Source organism: Hylobates moloch, unplaced genomic scaffold (assembly GCF_009828535.3).
Source record: "Hylobates moloch isolate HMO894 unplaced genomic scaffold, HMol_V3 SCAFFOLD_8, whole genome shotgun sequence".
Classification (NCBI taxonomy): Eukaryota; Metazoa; Chordata; class Mammalia; order Primates; family Hylobatidae; genus Hylobates; species Hylobates moloch.
The window spans coordinates 43,264,875-43,287,734 of record NW_026652283.1 but is presented as its reverse complement, the minus strand read 5'-3'; the positions used below and the strand labels follow the sequence as shown (position 1 = coordinate 43,287,734).

The following is a 22,860-nucleotide window of genomic DNA, read 5'->3' as shown; positions in this document are numbered from 1 at the left end:
ACCCTGGACTCGCCCTGTGATCTTGGGCGAGTCCCCCTCCCACTTCCAGGCCTCGGCTCCCCATGTGCCCAGCATGTAACCTTCACCTTACCTTGTCTTGTTTTCTGACCCCAGCAGAAGGCCGAGTCCCGAAGTCCCTCCTGCTCACCCAGCCCTGCTCATCCTCTCTCCTCCCGACCCTTCTCCGCCCTCCATGACTTCCACGGCCACATCCCGGCCCGGACAGAGGAGAACATCTTCAGCCACCTGCCTCTGCACTCCCAGCACTTGACCCGCGCCCCGTGTCCCTTGATTCCCATCGGTGGGATCCAGATGGTGCAGGCCCGGCCAGGAGCCCACCCCACCCTGCTGCCGGGGCCCACCGCAGCCTGGGTCAGTGGCTTCTCCGGGGGTGGCAGCGACCTGACAGGGGCCCGGGAGGCCCAGGAGCGAGGCCGCTGGAGTCCCACTGAGAGCTCGTCAGCCTCCGTGTCGCCCGTGGCTAAGGTCTCCAAATTCACACTCTCCTCAGAGCTGGAGGGCAGGGACTACCCCAAGGAGAGGGAGAGGACCGGCGGAGGCCCAGGCAGGCCTCCTGACTGGACACCCCATGGGACCGGGGCACCTGCAGAGCCCACACCCACGCGCAGCCCCTGCACCCTGCCCGACACCGTGCCCCGGCCGCCCCAGGGACGCCGGGCAGCGCAGTCCTGGAGCCCCCGCTTGGAGTCCCCGCGTGCACCGGCCAACCCCGAGGCTTCTGCCACCCCGCCGCTGGACCGCAGCAGCTCCGTGGGCTGCCTGGCGGAGGCCTCTGCCCGCTTCCCAGCCCGGAGGAGGAACCTCTCTGGGGAACCCAGGACCAGGCAGGACTCCCCCAAGCCCTCAGGAAGTGGGGAGCCGAGGGCACCTCCACATCAGCCTGAGGACAGGGGCCCCCCCAACGCTTAGCCTCTCTCCAGCTGCTTCAGCATCTGGCTTCCAGTGTCCAGCAACAGACATTTCCAGCCACTTACCTCGAACCATCCCGCTCCCTCAGCCCCATCTGTCCCGCCGTCCAGGAGCTCTCACGGCCCGATCTGTTGTACCTTCCCATGTATGCAGTTACCTGTGCCTTTTTTGACACCTTTTGTTGCTTAAAAAGAAACAAAACAAATCACATACATACATTTAAAAAACAACAACAACCCACGAGGAGTCTGAGGCTGTGAATAGTTTATGCTTTTGGGGAAAGGCTGATGGTGGAGCCTCCTGACCCTCCCTGCTGCTGCTGGCAGCCACCCACCCACCCCAGACGCTGGCAGAGGGGAAGGGGTACACTGAGGGAGAAAGGAAAAGGAAACTTCAAACAATATAGAATTAAATGTAAAAGGAAGCACTCCTGTGTACAGATGCGATCAAGGTTCCTGTTTATTGCCACTTTACCCCCCTGCCCAGCTCGTAGCCACCCCTCTCTGCCAGCAGAAAGGCCAGTGTCCCCAGGCAGAGGGGCGCAAACACAGGCAGGTGACCCCCACCCAGGCCCCAGCAGGCAGGCCCAGAAAAAATAATCTTTTCCTTTTTTTTTTGCAAGAAAATAAAATGATACTTTTCCTAGGATTTCAACACAAAATAATAGGTGCAGGTAGAAGGAGGAGGGTTGGCTCCCCAAGGGCTCCTGGACACTCTGGTAGTCTGAGTCATAGGCCCATCCTGGCACTCCAAAGGTGGGCAGGCCACCCCGCCCATGCACCCCCACTCCCGACACCTCCCCTCTGCACCCCACCCTGGCCCCGTGGGCTGGGGAAGGAGCCCTGACTGTCCGTCCCTGGCTCCCAGGCCCCTGACCGAGGCCTCACTCTCCTGTTGCCTCCTCTGTTCTAAAACTACCCACAAAGGCGGAAGTGGCAGGGCCCAAGCCCTAGGGGCCGTTCCTGAGACTGGGTTTTGGGTTTTGTTTCATCTTGGTCCCTGGGGTACAAGGGACCCTGTTCCCCTCACGGCTGGGATTTTCCAGTGCTCCACAGCAGACGTTTGCAGGGAACTGTCAGGACCACTTTGCCCAGGACTGTTTCTCCCAGTCCCTGCCCGTCTCCACTACCCCAAGGAAATACCCAGAACTGTGGCTAGTGGATATGGCCTGGGCCTGTTTGCTGTCTCACACCTCTTTTTTAAGAAGAGAGAGGATGGTGTTTGATACTTCGCCCAGCCACCACAGATTCTCTTGACCTAGAGGATTTTTGAATTGCCCTAAGTCATTGGAATTCTCCAAAGCAATCAGTGCGAGCCAGTGCCTCTTCCTTATCCACATCTCTACCTTCAAGAAGCTGCCCTGCATTTCCTGGGGCAAAAATCTACTTTGTTAGAAAAATAATAGGACCAGAAATTTAAATCCCAAATTGAACTATGGAACTTGAAATCTAGCGTGTTTGCCCCAACTGGGAGAGGCAAGTTTTTTCCCAGTGTTTCAGAACTGATTTTCTTTACTTTCTACAAGGGAGGGCAGCACAGGGACTACGGTTGTGGCCCATGAAGGCTGGGTTTGATGCCACCCTATACAGAGCAGGGACCTCTCTGGCCAATCCCCAGTCCTCAGCCAGGCTGTGTGAATCAAGTGCCTGCCCCAGGGCTCTTGAGCTGTTGAAGCTGTTTGGGTACAGGACACAGTAGGTGGGGAGGGTTAAGACCCTTCTGTGAGTTCCCTGTGCGGGGCTGTACTTGCCTCTTCCAATTCATGGCCTTTCCCTGCTTGGTCCCTACTAGACAGACAAACCAGCCACAGTCCAGCCTGCAGCCAGACCACCTTGTTCATTCATTCTCCTTTGACTCACTCAGAGGTAAGACAAAAATGAGACAGAAGGCAGGGCCTCCCTGGGAGTCCACCGTGCTCCAGGGTTCTGGGGAGTCAGGGTTAGCCAGCAGCTCCTGGCTGCTTCCCTCAGAGACGAGGGCTCTCACCCTCCCCAAGAGAAGCAGCAAGCCCAGCCCGGACCACACTGTCCATATTGCTGGACAGTGGCCTGGCAGAAAGTGACTCCTCCAAGTCCCAGGAGGCCAGGGCTTTTCCCACCCTTGCCTTTCAGCCCTAACCCATGGGACTGCCCACGGATTGGAGGCTTCAAGGGCTGAGGCCTGGGAGCTGCATAAAGGGCATTGCTTCAGCCCAGGTTAGAAATCTGCCTGGGCAAGCTCTTCCTGCCCCAGACCTACAAAGCAGCAGACCAGGGGCTCTGGTAGACTAGCCCCTGACATTGGTGGGGGGCCCCATACCACTCCACCCCACCCTGCCTCCCAGCTCTCCTGGGCATTTTTCTCCCTGTACTCAAACAGCCTACCCACCCAAGGTTTCCTCCCTGGGCAGCCTAGCAATGAACAGTGCAGCTGGCAGGGCAGAGGCCCGGCAGTCACCGGGCCCGTCAGGCTCAGGCAGAGAAGCCACAGGGGCCAGGAGTCACTGGAGACTATTTCCAAATGATGGGGGAAATGCACAAATACAATCTCACCAAAGGGCTGCCTCCACATTGATGCTGTGCCCAGAGGAACAGACCAATGCCACCAGCCTGGGTATATGTCACTGGGCACAGCTCTAACCCCCTCCTCTGGACTCTAGTCTCACTCTTCTGCCCACAGAGCCCCCAGCCCACAGGTACACCTTCATGATTTGGAGAAAGACGCTCGCCCCATGCACGCCCTCCCCTGGGCCTTCTGCCCTGCTCCCAGTCACTTCCGAGCTTCCTGTTTGCCTGTGATGTTATTGTGCCTGTTGAGGGAAGAAGCAGAGGAGGCAGTGGCTGACTTGGCACAGATGCCTGCTGCGTGCTCTGTTGAAATGCGCGGGGTGGCCATTCTCGGTACAGACTAGCCCTGGACCTTGGGTGTGGGCAGTGGGGGAGGAACCAACTGGTCGAGGTTTCAGAGCCAAACCTTGCCTTTGGTTGGTGAGTCCTTGCCCCCCAGGCCTGCACTCCACGATGCCTTTCACCCTTGGCAATCTCAGGGCCATCCTGGGTAGTAACCCCACTCCTCTCTGCTCCCGCCCGCACCTATGGCTCTCATTCTGGGCTCAACCCCTGCAACCCTCCAGGAGCCCGACAGCAGCCAGCTGCCTGCACTGTCGCCTCCATAAGCTCCAACTTCCAGACCCAGAAGTCCCTCTGCTTCCCTCTGTTGGAAAAAGCCTAAAAGAATTAGCTTCCAGATTCCTCCAGCCCCTGCTCCATTCCCACCCAGTCCTTCTGAAGAGGAATGAGCAATACATCTGAGCTGGATTTCTCTCTAGTCCTTTCTCCAGACAAATCCTTCTTAAAGCAAAAGTCCTGGCTGAGCACCTGTCCTTGGGGACCGATCTGCCGTGTGACCAGGGGAAGAAAGTTCCCGAAAGCCTGTTCCACCAATTCTGCTTCTGTGTTGTGAATCCAGTCTGCTTTCCATTAGAAAACCGCTTCGGCACTTACGGTCACTTTACTAAATCTAGTATGTAAAAAAAAGAAAGAAAGAAAAGAAACAGAAAAAAGAAACATGCGGGCAAATGTAAAATACAATGCTCTCTGTAAGATAAATATTTGCCTTTTTTTCTAAAAGGTGTATGTATTCTGTACGTGAAATTGTCTGTAGAAAGTTTCTATGTTCTTAAATGGCAATACATTCCAAAAATTGTACTGTAGATATGTACAGCAACCGCACTGGGATGGGGTAGTTTTGCCTGTAATTTTATTTAAACTCCAGTTTCCACACTTGCATCTTGCAATGTTGGTATGGTATATATCAGTGCAAAAGAAAAAACAAACAAAAAAATCCACGCAGGTCTAAAACACAGAGTCTGACGTACAAAAAGAAAAACGCTCAGTATTGATGTGTGTGACCTTTGTTGTAAATTACATCTGTACTGTGAATGAGAAGTTTTTACAAGTATAATAATTGCCTTTATTACAGCTCTGGCTGAGTGTTCAGCCTGAGGATATTTTTTAAAAAAAAAAAGAATTAGCATGTTGGAATAAATTTGAAAATCCCAACATAGCCCTGCTTGCCTGGCTCATGGTTTTTCTAGAGGGTTCCACAATGTCAGAGTTGGAAGGACACTTGGCATCCCAAGTGCTCATTTTGCTTCAGAGCAGTCAGGCCAAGAGAGCAGAGGTGACTAGCCTGCAGTCACACAGCCCAGGACTCTCTTGCAGACCCGGGAACGGCCTCGCGAGGAAGCACCAGATATAGCACCATGTGGTTTGGGGCCTGTATTTGTTCCCTAGTCTGCTGTGACAAATCACCACAAACTAGGTGGCTTTAAACAACAGAAATTTATTCTCTCACAGTTCTGGAAGCCTGAACTCCAAAGTCAAGGTGTTGGCAAAGTTGATTCCTCCTGGAGGCTCTGAAGGAGAATCAATTCTATGCCCCTCCTAGCTTCTGGCGGCTGCAGGCAATGCTTGGCCTTGCCTGGTTTATACACTCATCACTCCAGTCCCTGCCTCCACAAGGTCACATTCACAGATTCCAGGCTTTAGGACATAAACTTAACTTTCGGGGGGACCCCCATTCACCTCACTACAAGACGAGTAGTGAATTGGTTCTTGAGTGTTGGCAGTGGGGGAGGCACAGCGCTTACTGCCTGTGAGACCTTGGGCCACTCACCTAACCTCTCTGTGCCTCTGTTTCCTAATCTGTAAAGTGGAGGATCATGATCCATATCTATAAGGGCTGGTGTGGGGATTAAATGAGATGGCATATACAGGGTGGCTAACACAGCCTGGAACATAGTAAGCCTTCAACAATTTGTTTCCGAGCAGGCTTTGCACAGGGTTCTGGGGTTACAAGGGCGGAAAAGATACGGAGTCCTCACCTTTTGTATTCAGCAATGATTTGCCGAGTGCCAATGAGAGGCAGTCATTGATACAACAGCGAGCAAGACGGACACAGATCCACCACGATGAGCTCACATTGTAGCAGGGGAGGCCATCATCAGTTACTCAATCACAGTGGCCAGCACTGCTGTGGTGGAAGAGAATGACGGTGCTAATCCAGAGTGAGTCTGCATCACCCAGGGGACCTTTCCTGGAAAAGTCCTAAGGGTCGGGAGGACAAAGGGAGCCACAAGAAGGAGATATTGATGGACGATCAAGGGGGATTCTCAGGGTAAATGCCATCCAGAAGTTCAGTGCTAAGAGCCTAAGAGGGTCTGTTCGTTCAAAGCAATCAGAGGATTAATTGTTGCTGGCTTTTGGGAAAGCTGGACTAGTACAGTTCCTGGAGCACAGTGGGCCCTTCATAGATCCTGCTGAGTGTTGAATGAATAAAGGGTGGCGGTGGATGGTGGTGGCTGAGGAGTGAGGGCAAGGTGGGGAAGTGGAGGTAGCAGACACAGACACCTTCTAGGGGCCTAGGCCAGAGACAGGGGAGAGCTGGGGCAGTTGTGGGTTGGGGGTGCGTGGGGTGCAGGGAAAGGAAGCTGAGTGTGTGATGGGCTGGTGAGGAGACGAGAATTCAGCCTGGCTTGATGGAGAGCAGATGTAGACTCCTCTCCCACAGTGGCCTAAAAGGAGGGGAGGGAGGAAGTGCAGATGAAGTCAGTGTGTCTATTTGGTGACAGGAAGTTGAGGACACTCTTGAGGATGGATTGTATGTGGGACATAGAGTGAAGTCACCTGAGGAAGCTGCAGGGTGAGAAGATCAAAGACACCTGGGTAGGTGTGAATGACCTTTGAGGGGAGCCAGAGGAAGCACCAGGGAAACCGGGAAGGCACCTGCATAGCATCGCGGGCCGGCTGCCCTCTGTCTGCTCAGCGGTATGGTTTTTCCAGCAGTCCTCAGCCGCTGGCTGTGGGCATGGGGAAGGTGGCCCAGGGTTAGCCGGGCCATGGGACACAAGGACAATGAGTTACTGGAGGTGAGTCACTGGAGAGTGAAGAGGTTGAGGCCACTAGCCACTGAGCCCACGTGCCGAGAAGAGAACAAACAGGCCTGGTTGATAAGGAGAAAGGCCAGTGGTCAAGTGACCACTTGGATGAAAACAGGAAAATGCTGTGAGTTGTCTTAACTCGTTGCATGAAGACCGTGTCAGCCACAGGCGTAGGTGGCTGAGGTGCAATGAAAGAGATCAGGAAGTGAGAGTCCAGAGTGCTGAGTGGGCTGTGCAGGTGGCAGATGAGGCCATCGCTGAGGATTGCAGGGCTTAAGTGGAGATCCGGGCTGTGAGCCAAGGCCTAACAGTCAGGATGGGTCCTGTTATGCGGCAGAAACCAGCAACCCAGACACTCAGTGGCTGAATGCAAGGGAAGTGTATTTCTTTCCCTCACTATATGTTCAGTGTGGGTCAGCAGGGGAATTATGCTTATCCTAGTCACAGACCTAGACTGACAGAGGCTCCTTCCCTGTGCTTCCATGACCCCAGGGGCTGAGGCAAGTACAGTACTTGTGGCCTCCCACTGGCAAGTAAACGCTTCTACGTGGAAACAAAAGCTATCCCTTCCATGCATATTTTGCTGGATAAAGCAAGTCACATGGTCATGCCTAATGGAGGAGAATGAGAATAATTGGAAACAGCCCTAATGATAATCATACAAGGCTAGGACTTCTCAGAATTGGAAGAGGAGATGAGCAGATGTCAGCGATGGGAAGGAGCAGAGCCTGACAGTGTTAGCCTCAAAGGTGCTGGATTTTTACAGTGAGAGAGTGAAAAAAACAACAGTTCAGAAGAGGCCCTGGGAGCAAACGTGGCAGCTGGCTTTAGAACCACAGGATGAAGAGCCATCATTGGAGCAGGTGCCTGGGGAGCACGTCCTTGGGTCACGTGGGGGGCATGTCTCAGGCTAGGCCAGTGGGGAAGTAGAGCCCCCCCATCAGCCCCAGAAGGAGAAGAAGAATAGCATAGTATATGTCAGGCCCAGTGTCCAGCATTTTACATATTTGATTTGTAGTCCCTACAACAACCCAGCAAGATGAGAGTTACTATCCCCATTTTTAGAGAGGAAAACAGAAGCTCCAAAGGGCCCCCAGCAGCCGAAGTTGCACAGCTAGGTAGGGGCAGTATGAGGACTAGAAAACCCTTGCGTGGCTCCCATGTAGCCCTTCAGGGAAACTGAGGTCCTCCCTCCTCCTCCCATCTCACACTTGGGCTCCAGGGGAGCCTGGAAGCTCAGACTGTCCAGCTGTGACCACTCAGGGTCCAGCTGGGGCTTCTCTCCAGCAGCCTCCTGACTTGTCAGTATGGCCATCTGGTAGCCATTTTAGGTCCCTGTGCCTGAGGCCACAGGTGAAAGGAATGACCAGCCAACACCAGGGCCTAGAGTCCAGTAACTGAGAGCAAGAAAAGTGCCTGTGAATTCTTTCCTCCACTGTCTGCCAGCAGGCCCAAGGCCCACCGATCATTCACACATCGCTGGCCAGCAGGCCTCCCAGGCTGCTCTCTGAGGTTCATGAAGTGCTTTCCCATTTGGAGTGGACTAGGACAGGGTGCGCACTCCCATTTGCAGATGAAGGGGAGAGCCCAAGATCACGCTCACCTGTCCCCCTGACCCCAGCCTCAGAGGGTGGTGGCCACTGCTGGCTGCTGCTGAGGCCTTCACCAAGCTTTGTCTGGGTCCCAGTCCAGGTTTGGGCTGGGGCTGCAGGACTCGGGGATCCTACACTCACCCTTAGGCCGGGGTCCTCTCTAGGCTTAGAACCTGGAGGCCACACTCTGTCCTGGAGACTCCGGGCGGGCGGGCCACTGTAGATAGGATGGGCCAGCCTGAGATGCGCATGAGTGGAGAGAAGAAGGAAGAGCTGGTGGGGGACAGAGAGCAGGTGAAGAGGGTGCAGACGGGACTGTGCTGCTTGGAATTCATTATGGGCATTGCTCAGGAGACCCTGGGAGGAGATGCCTTATAACCTCATCATCTATTCTAGAGTAGGAAGGTAGGCAGTATCAGCCCCATTTAACAAGCAAGGAAATTGAGTCACAGTGAAGTTATTTGCCCAGGTTCAGGGTGCCAAAGTGGTGACACTGCTTTCCCAAGGACATCATGGTAAGTGGCAGGGCCAGGAGTTGAAACCAGGTCCCCATATTTGGGAAGTGGTTAGCTTCCTATGGAAAGAGAATCTGGGCTTCTTTGCTACTAAGCAGCCCTGGAACCTGGGTTGGGGCTGGGGGACCCCAACATGCATATTCCTCAGTCCTTTCCAGGCATCACCTACTTCAGGGGGACCCCGCTGCCTACTGCTTCCCTTCCAGATGAGAAAACCGACATCCAGAGCTGGGAAGTGCTTGGCCCGAGGTCAGGGCTATGATTCCTGATCCCTCAACAAAGCCACCTGCACCACCCCACCCACCCCTCCTCTACCCCAGGCCTGAGTTCAACTGTCCATCTCTCATGCCCAACTCTGCCTTTTTAGGAAAGGAAAAGAGCAGCCCTGGGGGGGCGGGCAGGCGGGCAGGCGGGCGGGCGGACATGCTAATCCACCTGCTTCCGGCGTCTCTAGTTACCCGTGGTTTGGGGCTGGGCAGCCCCAGCTGGGAGTACCAGTCCAGCCAATGGGTGCTGCCGGCTGAGCTCTCCGCCAGAGCCATACAAGGCTTTGCCACAGCCCAGGCCTGAGCTGGCATAGGGCAGCCCCAGCACCAGCGCCCGCCCCGCCCCTGAGCCTGCCAGCCCGGCACGTCCTCGGCCTCTGCCTAATCCAGCCTGAGAGCAGATGGGGCTGCCGTGCACGTGCACCAGACCCAGGCCGCTCCAAGGTCAGAGAGGTGGCACCACCAGGGCAGAGGCCAGAGTCAAGGCAGGGGCCTAGCTAGTCATGGTGATCCTGGCGAGGGTCCAGGGTGATGACACCTAGGCCTGGTCCAGGCTGCGTCATCTCTTGACAATGGCCACCTAGCCTGCCTCCTCCACCTCTGAAGAGGTTCTCAGCAAAGTTAGTATCTGGCTCCTACACCTTCTGGGGTCTTCCCAGGGATCAAGCCCCAACCCATTTAATCCACCCTGGGTTCAGGCTGCATGTTCCTCTCAAAAGTAGGGGTGTCCGTTAGTACGTGCCTGTTGTGAGAGCCATGTGTATATGTCCCCTGTGGCCTGCAGGTGGGGACAGACAGCCCCTCCCCAGCACAGCCCATCCAATCTGTCAGCGCATAATGTCTCTAACTTAACGCTCATATGATCCCTGGAAGGTAGGAAGTATTGGTCCCATTTAACAAGCAGGAAAATAGAGTCATGAAGAGGTTATTAGCTTAAGGTCAGGGTGCCAGGATCCAGCTTCAGAGCACTCTGACTCTGGATCCTGTGTTCTAGACCTCTGGGCATGCAGACCTCCTCTTGGAATTTACCATCCTGGAGGGAAGGGGGACCAACATCTAGAGCAACATGTGAATGCGGGAATGAAAGGCATGTCTGACGCATCTGAGATAAGAGGACCCTTTGTTCCTGAATGCTGAGAGTGCTTCCCAGGCCTCCAATGCACCGACATTGCCCAGGCCATGACTGCCCATGTCTGCAGCGACCCAGACTGGAGAATCCCTGGCCACCTCTGACAATTAGATTCCTCACAGAAGCCACTGGGTTCAAGCACCCTTTTGTGTGTCCTACGTAGGCCAAGCTGAACTTAGAGCCAAGACTGTGGTGTTCTCCAGGGCCACCCTACAGGTGAAGGAAATGTGCTGGTGGGGGGGCGGGGGCGCGTGTTTGGCGGGCCTGGCTGGCATCAGGCTCTGTTTGCTCACCCAGGAAAGGAGGAGATAAATATAGACACAGGATTACTCAGATACAGCCTGGGAAAACCGGCTCTGGAGCCTTGACTTCAGCCCTGGCCCAGCTTCGCCTTCACCGGCCTGCCTACGCAGTGCCCGCTGCCAGGCCTGCCCCGCCTCCTTTCAGGACTTCCTTCCTACCTGCTCTCCCTGGGAACTGGGCAAGCACTTGTCTCAACTCCCATAGCAAGTGAGGAACAGACAAAGTCAGCGCTTGCTCGGGCACCAAGAGTACCTTTGAAGGCCCAGGCACTATACCAGTACAGACACAGTTTCCTCAGTTTCCCCATCTGTGAGGTAAGAGGCTGGTGCACCCAGCCCTCAACTTCCTTGGGCCTGCATGTAGAGACCACCCAGCAGAAAGGGGGTGAGGTCGGGGTCTGTCTCACGCACAAGGAGATGCCAGTCAGAGTGGCATGTGTTGGGGGCTGCCCTCAGACCCTGGAGCCAAGCTTCATGGGCTGGAATCCCAGCTGTGCCAGGTATTAGCAGTGGGACTTCAGACAAGTTACTTCATTTAACTGTGCCTCAGTTTCTCATCTCTAAAATAAGAGTAATAGTAGTTTATTAATAATTATTATTACATATTACATAATATAAATATTATACATAGTATAATAATAATGAATAATAATAGCACTGGCCTCCTAGGGCATTAAGATAATTAGATGCGTTATTGCGTGCAAAGCACTTACACCAGGGCCTAGCACACAGCAATGGCTACACATGTTTATTAGAATAGTAACCAGCTGTAGCAGCTGGGGTCCAGGGTGCACATAGCCTGGGTAGGCCACTCAGAGGCTCTCACCTTCCAAAGGACCTGCTGGGGGCCCTGGTCTACACAGTGGACAGGTCTCTGCTGTTCTCAGGCCCTCTGCCTCCCTTCCCTGACTGACAGCTTCTAGAGTCAGGTAGACACAGAGTTGGCAGTGGCTCCGCCACTTACAGGCTGTGTGACCTTGGGCAAGTGACTGGCCCTCTTTGAGCCTCAAATAGCCATAACCCTAACCCTAACCCTAACTTCAAACAGAGAGGCTCAGAGGGGACCATTTCTCCCACATTTCTCCCTCCAGGGGTTGGTATGAGAGTAAATAGGGGAACATGTGGGAAGCTCCCAGCTCTGCTGGGCAAATGGGTTCTCTGCGTTTGATTTCATCCTGACCCCCTTCTTTCAATTCCTCCAGCTTCCTCCTGTGGCTGTGAGCTTGACCTGAGAAGGGCCACACCTGGGTACATGACCCTCACATATGCAAGGACCCTCAGGTATGGGAAACATGTGTGCCTCACCATCATGCATGAGTGCAGGTCCCCACTCACAGGCCCATGGGGCCCCTAGGAGCTTGTATGTTTCCTCCCGCATAGGCCTCTACTGCATGGCACTCGTGTATCCACACAGCTGTCTGTGTCCACTCTGTGCATACCTGCCAATGCACGCACAAACCTATGCGCACACAGACACATGGGTACAGCCATGCACGAGCATGGAGAAGCAGGTGCCTGAAGCTATGTCCCTGCACATCCTGGCCAGCACGCACGCTTCCACTCTCAGGGGGCGTCCTAGCCAGGCCTGGCCCCAAGGTGGCCGTCCTCATGGCACAGGAATGCAGACAGCTGGGGATGCTCTGCCAGCGGACGTGATAGAAAGGCCAAGGGGAAACCACACGGGCAGAAACCCAAGCAGGCGTGCCAGGCCAAGGCGGGGCCCGTGAGTGCCAGGAATTGTGTAGTTGCGGGAGGTGGGGCACGTGCAGATACTTGCTTGCTCCAGTCTCTCCTGTCACCCTGTGTCCTCAGAGTCTCTGAGACTTGGAGGTCAAAAGGGCTCAGAGACCATTCTGCAACCGAGGCAGAGGCCAGGTTCTACCTCCCCAGCCATGCTATGTGGCAGGGCTCTGCCGCTCTCTAGGCTACAGTGTGAGCTGTTAGGGGCCATACCCAAGCAGTCTTCCTTGCTGGGAAATCAGAAGAATCTATGACCACGGAGATCTACAGGAGGAGGACGGGTGTCACTGACTCCAGTCAAGAGGGATGGTAAAGACGATGTGTAAGTCACTATGACACTGCAGGTGCAGGCTTGGGGGGACTCACGCTGACTCATCACTGTGTTCTAAGATGTTTGCATCTACTGACTCCCTGGATGCTCACAAAGGGGAGCTGGCCCCCCAATTATGGATGCAGAATCTGAGGTGCAGAGAAGTGTTGTCCCAGAGCTGGCTGACTTCAGAGCCCGGCAGCTAACCACTGTGCTGTGTGGCCTCTGACTCTGTGCACATTTCACACCCTGGCAGAGAGGTTTGCAAATGAGGCCTCGGTATTGCTGGCAGAATGAGACACTCTCCCAAATGCAGGGACCTCTGGTCCCAGGCAGGAGAGCAGCCTCCCCATCCCCTACAGCATCAACCTTGCCCAAGGTGCAGCCATGCTATCTATGGGTAAGACCACCACACAGGGAGGAGTCAGGCAGAGCCAACGGTTGCAGGGAGGGAGGGAGGGGCGGGGGGGCTTCAGACTCTTCTGCCAGTGCCAGTCACGGGGGGCCAGCTGAGGCTGGCTGGAGACCAGGTCAGGGTACCAAGAGAGGACAGACATGAAGGTATGAACAAGGCCACGCAAGATAGGCCCTGGTGTAAAGAGAGGTCATCCTCTTTAGAGGACATCCGTGTTCCCCATATAGAACATATGGCCTAAGAGGGACAGAAGCCAGAGAGATCCAGAATACACTGAGTCCCAGGGGCTGGCAAGGACCCCATTGAGGACCTGCTCAATTGCAGAGTCCCTGAGGCCAAGGCTGACCAAGGTGGCTTCCTGCAAAGGGCCTCCAGGCCAGCTGGGACCCCCATGCTCCAGCCCTGTTTGCTGGGCAGAACTGTGGGCTGCTATGCCGTGGTGTTACGGATCTTGCAAATGAGGGGGAAGGAAGAGAGCATTAAAAAATCCCATCCAATTGCTCAAGCCCAAGAGTTAGAGCGCTGCCATGATTCATGATAGCGCCACTGCACTTCAGCAGCCTCGGTGACAAAGCGAGACCCAGTCTCTAAAAAAAAAAAAATAAATAAATAAATAAATAAATAAATAAATAAATAAATCCCATTCAGAGGAACCTCCCAGCAGCCCCAGTTGCCTGTGCCAGCCCCCGCAGGTCCTAGGCACAGACTTGGCCATTTAGTTGCTGCCCCCCACCAGGGATGGGGGAGCTAAAATGGAATTCCTCCTGTGAAGACAGAGCAGTCTCAGGAGTACCAAAAGGCAAGTGGTGCCCAAGGCCACACAGGACAGGAGGGACCCTGACTCCAGCAGCTTCCGCACCCTCTCAGAGCAGCCCGCAGTGGAGCCTCAAGACTCCCCACTCCCTCTGCCGGGGCTGACGGTCGGCAGCGTCCAGCAGCTGTGGGAGCCACCCCGCCATTCCCCAGGAGGAGAGTCTTCCCCCATCCAGGAGAAGGGGCGCCCAAACTGCCCTGGGGCTCTAACTGCCCTGCCAGTCCTCGCGTGGCTGGGGGGCAGATGAGGTCACCCCCTCTGCACCTGCATTTCCACAGCAGCAATGCCCAGCACTCCGGGTTACCGGTCAGATCCAGACATAGCCTGGCACCCGCAAAAGGCCCTCCGCGTGGCCATCTGGAGTTTGCGAAGACATCTCAAGGTGGTTACACTCCTTTCCAAAGCACTTCTGGGCTCCAGACCTCGTTACCCAGCCCAGGATTCTGGGGAAGAGCAAGACAGCCTGGGTCATCCCATTTCCCACTGGACAGGCCCAGGCCCAGAGAGGGGAGTGGCTTCGGGGAAACACCCCGCAAGCTGGAGGCAGGACTTGGGGGACCCAGCCCCCGCTTCCTTCCCACACCAGCCTCCTTGTGGAGAAGGGGTGACGGGCCCCACATGGCCTCCCCAGGGCAGCGTCAGGTCTTGCTGTGGCCGCTCGAGGTCTCCGTGCCTCCCACTGGTCTTTCCGGGGCAGCTCCCCTCCTCCTCCCGGGCAGCCCTCCCCGCAGTTGCTGATTCTCTGCGAGCCACCCGGGAGCTTGGGCGGCCAGGACCACTCAGACCAGAACCCCCCCCGCCCGAGGCTTAGGGAGGGTGCCGGAGCTCCCCGGGACTGCTGGACTCGGGCTGGGCCTTCAGGGCCCCCGCAGGGGTCCAGGCCCCAGGTGGAGGCGAGGCGCGGGCGGCCCTGCGGTTTGGAGGTGGGGCTGGGGGCGCACGTGGCCGTGCTGCCCGTGCGGTGATGTCAGGCCCCGCCGCGCCCCGGTCCCAGCACGTTCGTCCGCCGAGCGGGGAACAAAGCGTCCTGCGCATTCCTGCGCGCTGACTCATGGCCGGCACGTAGCGCGCCGCCGCCGCTTTGCCCAAAATTGGTCGGGAGGCGAGGGCGGGCCCAGCGCCGCCGCCTGCGGGTCCTCCGCGGCCGCTCGCGCTCGGGCCCCCAGCCCCAGGATTTCCCAAAACAGGCCCGAGAGGGAGAGGCAACTGAAGGAACCGCCCGGCTGCGGGGCCCGTGGCGGGGGGGCGAATCCCTGCAAGGGGGCCCCTCTTCTCTTTCAGCCTCATTTTCTCCATCTGCCGAGGGGGCATTTGCCAGGCACGGCTGTAAGGACTTGGTATGAGTTATCTCACCTAAGTTGCACACCTACCCCGAGGAAGGTGCTATTAGCATCACCATTTTAGATGTGGAAACTGAGGCACAAGGAGGTTCCAGGCAGGGAATGAGACATGGACACTGACTTGCTTGAGGTGAGGTGCTAGTGAGCTGCAGAGCAAGGATTTGAACCCGGGCTGTAAGGTTTCAGAATCCACATGTGTCCCCTCAAGTGAGCCGCATGCGCAGCGTGTGGCCCGCAGGGTTCCAGGCTCCCTGCCCTTTGGTGGTTGGGACTGGTCCGTGGGGCTCCGGGATGCGTCGCTCTCTAAGCCTCCGTTCCCTTACCCATCAAGTGGGTGCCGGCAGAAGGGGGGCCCCCAGGGGTTGTTGGGGAAATCACAAGTGAGGATCCAAGTATTACTGTCTGGTGGAGGGAAGAGAGAAAGGGTTCAACAAACCTGCATCCCCAGCACCCTCTGGTGATACGGGCAACACCAAAGTATAGAGAGGGGCGAGCTAAGCCCCGCCGGGCAGGGCCATACTGGGATGGGCCTCCTTAGGGCAGCCGGGCGACTTCCGAGCTTTGAGCTGCCTGTCCCCCACAGGGTATGCACTTGTCAGAGCTGGAAAATGAGGCAGTGGGTAGGGCCCTGCCCGGGATGTCTCTGCCAGCCTTACCCCTTTCGCCCTTGCAGCCTGGTTTCAGAGACCATGGAGTTCTTTGGAGCTGTGGGGTGCTGGGCTCATCAGAGGCCCTCTGACCCTGCGTTTGCAGGAATGAGGCAGCCAGCAGATGGCCCTGTTCTCAGATGCCAAGATAGACTGGGCTGTGGCGTCACCCACCTGGGGCCCTTCTAAGAGTCCAAAGGAACCCACCCCATGCCCACCGGCTTGAGACCACCTGGCCTAGGCCTCAACAGAACAGATGCAAGGCCACTGCCCCCACCCTCACCTTTTCCTCTGACTCCACTTTGAACTCAGGAAAAGGTCAGGTCCTCCGCTTGGTATTCAAGATCCTTGTGGTCTGGCCTCAACCTCCTCTCTTACCACGGAATCCCTCAGGCTGTTCACTCCCTATCCTAGGGTACTCCATGCCCTTTCAGGCCTATGGGCCTTTGTCTGGGCCATCCCTCTACCAGGAATGCTCGCTCCACCTCCACAGCCTCGCTCAAAGTCTCTTTGGCTAGAATGCCCTCCCGTGTCTCCAGGCAGAGGCATCCCTCATTCCTCCGGGGTCCTGCAGGTCCATATTTGTCCCTCCCTTTTGGCCAACAAAGAACCAAGCACGGAAAGGCCCTCCACACTCCCAGCTCCCTGTCCCAGGCAAATAGTGATACCTTTGGGGTACCTTCCCCCAAATCCCAGCTGGGCCAGAGATCCACAGCCCCAGCCCTGGGCCTGACACAGAGTGGGCTTGGCATGTTTGCTGCATGATACAGAAAGCATAGCCATGGAGCTGAAGACCCTTCTTCTTTACCCCTGGCTGTGTGACCTTGGGCAGCTTATGCAGCCTCTCTGAAGCTCACTCCCAGGCCTTGCCCTGCCCTCTTCCTAGGGCTGTTTGGAGGACCAGATGAATGAAGGCAGGAAGAGTGCTTGGCACGTGGGCACAGCTCCCCACACAGCTGTCATTCTCGCCGGGTCATTATTACAGACCTCCCTAGGGCCTGAGGCCTGGGTTCCAACGCTGGGTGGCAGGCAATCAACTCAGAAGCATCTGCAGCCCCTGGCTGACTCAGGCTGAGGAGGTACCAGGAGAAGCGGTTGCCTTATGGTTAGCCTGGGTCAGCCAGGCTTTGGACCTCCCCTCCCCACCCCCAGGTTCCACCCATATCTGAGGCCACGAGGCCTTCCCAGCCCATTCAGGGCCTCTTATCTGAGGAGATAAAGGCCCCCTCCCCTTAGGTGGTGGACATCAGCTGGCTGTTGTGTGACCTTGGACACCCTCAGCCTCTCTGGATCAGCCTTGGGGAGTACTGGGTGGGGGGCAAGCGGTTGACTCCCAAGGCTCCTAGGCCTTAACTTCCAAGTGGCATGGCAGGGGCTCACCCACTGCATCTGGGCCCCAGAGGAATGGCTCTGGCTCTCTTCGCCCCCGCCCCCCCTACCACCACCACCATATCTGGCACACAGCGTTGGTGGGAACTCTCAGGAACCCTGCGACATCATCCCCTATCTCCTATTGAGGGTCTGAGGCTATTATTTTTATTTGATACATTGGGAAACTCAGGCCCGGTGATTGGAAGGCTCTCACCCAAGGCCACACAGGCAGTGGCCAGGACACTGGGGTGTGGCACTGAGCCAGGGTGGTCAAGATCAGTCTGCTACAGCCCCCCATTCTCTGGTGGGCTCCTGGCTGATAATGGCCATCCCCTCTTCCACCTGCCTCTCCCAAGCTTCAGCTATGTGCCAGGGCTTGGACAAGACCATCAGCTTCTGAGATGCTCACATCAACCCATGGGACAGAGTGGAAGCCAAAGCTCAAGGAGCTGTGATTGCTGCCCAGGGCACACGTCCTAAGGGGCAGAGTGAGATTTTGTCCCTTTTTCCCCACTCTGCCTCCCATCCCAGCTGCCTCCCCAATCTGGCAGGGTTTGGGGGCTCCAGCAACAGAGGCCTTAGAAAGCCTAAAAGGAGACCCTCTGGTCTCACAGATACCCCCTGGCTATGGACAAGCAAGGAAGGGGTGTGCCTGTTCTGCCAGGTTGGGCCCACCAGGCCCACCTGGGCCCACAGCCCCTTGACGGGCCCAGATGAAGGTGTGAGGTCATCGGGCCACCCCGGCTCCCTGTCCGACCTCACTGCCGTGACTCAGCCCTGCCTCACCCAAACCTCCTCCTCCTAGGAGACCCCAGGATTGGTGTGACCAGGCCAGTACTGTCTCCACTGCGTGCCTACCCGCTCAGGGTCTCCCACCCTGAGTCACCCATTACTCACCTCACCACCCAGCACACTGCGTTAAAGGCCGGCTCCTCTTGGCAAGCTCCCAGAGATCCTGCCCCTAAAGGCTGGGACCAGGCTCAGGGATGGAGGAACTTCTCCTGCTGCCCCCAGACTCAGGCCCTGAGGTCAATCCCCAAGACCTGTTCTGGGGCACTCTTTGGTTCTGACAAGAAAATCCAAATTGAGGTTTGCGTGCTGAGGCCAAGAGCTCAGGCTGACCTAGGTTCAGATCCCAGCTCCTTTCTTGCTAGATGGACAAGATACCTCAGTTTATGGTGGCGCATGCCTGTAATCCCAGCTACTCGGGAAGGCTGAGGCAGGCGAATCACTTGAACCTGGGAAGCAGAGGTTGCAGTGAGCCAAGATCATGCCATTGTACTCCAGCCTGGGCAACAAGAGTGAAACTCCGTCTTAAAAACAAACAAACAAACAAACAAACAAAAACTTTAGGTGGCTCACGCCTGTAATCCCAGTACTTTGGGAGGCCAAGGTGGGTGGATCATGACATCAGGAGTTCGAGACCAGCCTGACCAACATGGTGAAATCCCATCTCTACTAAAAATACAAAAATTAGCCAGGCATGGTGGCAAATGCCTGTAATCCCAGGTACTCAGGAGGCTGAGGCAGGAGAATTGCTTCAACCCAGGAGGCGGAGGTTGCAGTGAGCCGAGATCACACCACTGCACTCCAGCTTGGGTGACAGAGCGAAACACTGTCTCAAAAAAAAAATACCTCAGTTTACCCATCTGAAAACTAAAGGTAATAATAAGCTGCATCCTGTGAAAATTCTACCTGGGATCGTATGTGCTGGGATATTGGATAAGAGTGCAGGCCACATAGCAGGGAGATCTAGATTCAAATGACCTTGAGCAAGCCACTTCACCTCCTGAGTCTCCTCACTTCCTCAGGCTCCTCGTCTATAAAATGGGAATAATACTAAGTGCCTTCCCACTGGGATGATTAATTGTGATTGTATATATTATATAGTGGGTTTTGTAAGTGTTGGCACATTGGAAAGTCCAGTAAACAGTAGCTATGGTGAATTCTTACGACTCACATAGAGTCTTATGATAGCACATAGTAGGCCAGGTTGGTTTCAGTGGATGATGGGGAGGTGGCGAGTAGATGGCCGGGCTCTCCTGTTGCTGATGGAGTAGCATCAGGGAAGGGCTCCTGGGGTTCTGTCGCTCTGGAGCGCCCTCTGCAGGCCGAGCACTAAACTTACCCAGGTGGGCGCAAAGGCTCTGACAGTCTTTCTGGGCTGCTGCTGACTTCATGCTTTAGTCCCCAAGGCACCACCAGAGCCACGTCACTTCATGGAGGACAAACCTGACGCTCAGACAGGAGAAGGGGCTTGCCAGCAACCACTCAGCTAGAAGCCAAGCCCAAGCCTGCAACTCCATGTCCCCCTCTTCCCAGCCTAGGAGCTGCCTGCCTGGACCCAGGACGCCCTCACTTCCCAGTCTCAAGAAGGCCCTTTTGGAGTCTCAGAGCTCATCTGTCCACTGAAGACTCTTGGACAGAGTTGGGAATGCTTCCTGGGAGAGGTAACATTTGAGATGGGCCTGGAAGAATGGTCAGAGTAAACCAAGTAAGTAGGAATGGAAGGAGGATGGGAGGCCCCAGCTTGCCCAGAGGCATCAGATGAGGAAGTCTGCTATGCATTCAGAGTGTGGCCCACCCTGGGGTCTGGTGGACTAAAGTCTTGGACACCCAGATCAGCCTTAGTGGGATGAGGCAGGAAGGACAGCTGAGGGTCAGAACCCAGGCTGGGATGAGGCAGGAAAGACAGCTGAGGGTCAGAACCCAGGCTGGGATGAGACAGGAAAGACAGCCGAGGGTCAGAACCCAGGCAGGTCCAATGCCAGGGTGGGCATTTCGAGTTGGTGAGACATTTCACCCTGGTACCAGGCTGGGACCAGACCACAGATTTCAAGCCGAAGCCTGGTTCTTGCAGGAAGGCAGCTTTGCCTAGAAGCCTCCCAAATCTCAGCACACTTCTTGTCTGGTGTGGCGCTGCATGGTGTGCCAAAGCAAACATGAATGGGCAGAGCAAGCCAGGGTGGCCACTTGCCTTGGAGGGATTTGGTGACCCAGAGCAGAGGAGGGACTTGTCATGGGGATCTGGTCCCTGGCATGAAGATGGCACATTCTAATAACATCCTGCACACACACACACACACACACACACACACACACCACTTCTTTCCAGGACTTTGTCCACACTACAAGGCCCACAGCACTCTGCATCCCAAGATGAGTGGGGAAGGGAAGCAGAAGTGGGTGGGCAGTGCCTTCCCGAGCCAGGCAGAGGCCAGCTCTCACACTGGCTCCACCATGAAGCACTCCCAGCAGCTGCCAGGTGGGATTTTTCTTCTTAGATTCTCTTGACAAATGTGGCCTCTGACACTGAGGAAGACTAAACCATGGTGTGTCCTTAGTTACACGGTTAGTGAGCCACAGAACCAGCCCCCAGACTGGACAACCCCAGCCCAAACTACCCCCTGGCCTAGCACAGTCTCAGGCACTTGTCCACAATGGGATAGTGGGTGAGGGGGGATTCAAGCCTGAGTCACAGAGCTTTGAAGCTGGAACCCGGATCTGCCAGCCCTCAGTGGTGCCAGGGGTGGGCTGGCCTCTGACTCACCCCCACACCCTGAGCTCCCCCTGGACAGTGGCTTCAGCTCCTGACCACCTTTCTGTCCACCAGGGCCCAGCTGTGCCCATCTAGGTCATTCATGGCTCAGGATTCCCAGTAGCTGGGCAGGAAGGCCAAGGCCTTCAGGCAAGGAGGTGCCCCAGGCACACCTCTGCCTAGGAATGCTGGCCTAAAATCACAGTGGGAACCCTGGCTTTGCCTGCCTCCTGGGCACCAAGTTATCCTGATGATAGAGGCACCAGGCACTTATTTTTAGCTGACATTTAATTCTAGCATGAAGTACTGTACTCCTGCGTGGCCCAGCCTCCTGGTGGCTCACCCCTTCCCAGAGGGGAAAGGCGGCCTCCTGGTGGGGCCCTGGGTGCGCCTTGGAAAACATCGGTTCTAAGCAACACAGTGGGTGTGACTCTGAAAAAATACCAGCTACATGTCTTGGCTGGTGGTGATGGTGGGATTGAGTAGAAGGTTGGGGTTCCAGCCCCTCTGAGCACAGGGGCCTAGGCCTCAGAGAGAAAAGCATGCAGGCATCCTGGGTCTCCAGGATCCAGGCCTGGCAGGGAGACCTCTGGCAGCGTCCTCCCTAGACCCCAGCTTCATCATCTGGGTGTAGACCAAGGGCCCTTTCATCTCTGACTTTTTCCTTAAAGATGATCTCAAGTCTTCATCATTAGAGCATTTTGAAGAATGGCATCAGACAGGAAAGGGGGCCTAGACCTCCTTAGAAGGGGTGTCTATGCAAAGCTTTGTCTGGTGAGATGAAGCCATCTGGTTGCATTTCATTTCACCCCAGTGTTTGGCACAGATCATGGGCCCAGGCCCATGCTAGGCTCTGAGGCGGGAATTCCAGAGAAGACCATGTTTCAATTAGCTCATCATATCAGTGGGGAGACACACCCACCTCTAGGAAGCAACCAAACAATGTTTCCAGGACAGTGTAATATACCATTCAAAGCTCTTCAAGCCTTGACCCTCCTAATCTGTACAACCTTGTTTCTCATGAAGGAGGATGGGTGCATGGGAGGCTGGTTGAGTAGATGTGCTAATGGAAGGATGGATAAAATGTTTGATGATGAGTGGATCAATGGAGAGAAAGAAGGCAGATGGAGGAAAGGTGGATGGATGGGTGGGTAGACAGACGGATGGATGGATGAATGGATGGATGGATCAATAGATCAATGAAAGAAGGTGGATGGGAGGAAAGGTGGATGGATGGGTGAGTAGACGGATGGATGGATGGATCAATGGATAGAAAGAAGGTGGGTTGGAGGAAAGGTGGATGGATGGATGGATGGATGGCTTGATGGATCAATGGATCAATGGATAGAAAGAAGGTGGATGGGAGGAAAGGTGGATGGATGGGTGGGTAGATGGACAGATGGATGGATGAATGGATGGATGGATGTATCAATGGATGGAAAGAAGGTGGTTGGGAGGAAAGGTGAATGGGTGGATGGATGGGTGGATTGATGGATAGATGGGTAGGTAGGTGGGTAGATGGGAGGATCATTGGATAGACATGGTATAGACTGTTGGTCCCATAGCAGATAAGCATAAGGGGAAAAAGTTCTTGCCTAGAGCTCTCTGCCTGCTGAGAGCAGGGACGTGTGCCCTGGAGAAGAGTTGCTGTGAGGCGGGAGGGCTCCCCAAGGGTTGGGTGTCAGGAAAGCACACTGGGGACACGTAGGCTCATAGCCGGGCTTTGGAGCTACACTGACTTGCTTTCTAACCTTGGCTCTGCCACTTCCTAGCTGTCTGACATGGGGCAAGTCACCCTCTCTGAGCCTCGTTTCTTCATTTATAAAATAGGGACTCATTACAGTAACTACCCCACAGGTGTGTTGTGACAGTTCACGAAGCTAATATACCTAAATCACTTAGCACAGGGCTCAGAATATATTAAGCTCTCAATAAATGCTTATTTATCCTCTATTCCTAAAAGGCTAAGTGGGGAATCTGGCCCTTAGCCCATTAGAGGTAACTCAAAGCCTTGGAGTCCAGAGATTTCCA

At 55.4% G+C, this 22,860-nt stretch overlaps 1 protein-coding gene across 6 annotated transcripts in view; it reads left to right on the top strand.

Moving 5' to 3' along the window:
- The window catches only part of HIVEP3 (HIVEP zinc finger 3), a 523,062-nt gene extending 518,088 nt beyond the window's left edge, over positions 1-4,974 (top strand). For 4 of the 6 annotated variants that reach the window (XM_032160467.2, XM_058443207.1, XM_058443209.1 and 1 more), the window contains one exon: positions 115-4,962. In XM_032160467.2, the coding sequence (XP_032016358.1) occupies positions 115-930 (816 nt within the window). In that variant the 3' untranslated portion in view covers positions 931-4,962. Of the gene's footprint in view, positions 1-114 lie in introns of all 6 variants that reach the window. The other 2 variants (XM_032160468.2, XM_058443210.1) reach the window with 2 other exon arrangements.
- Positions 4,975-22,860: the final 17,886 nt, after the last annotated feature.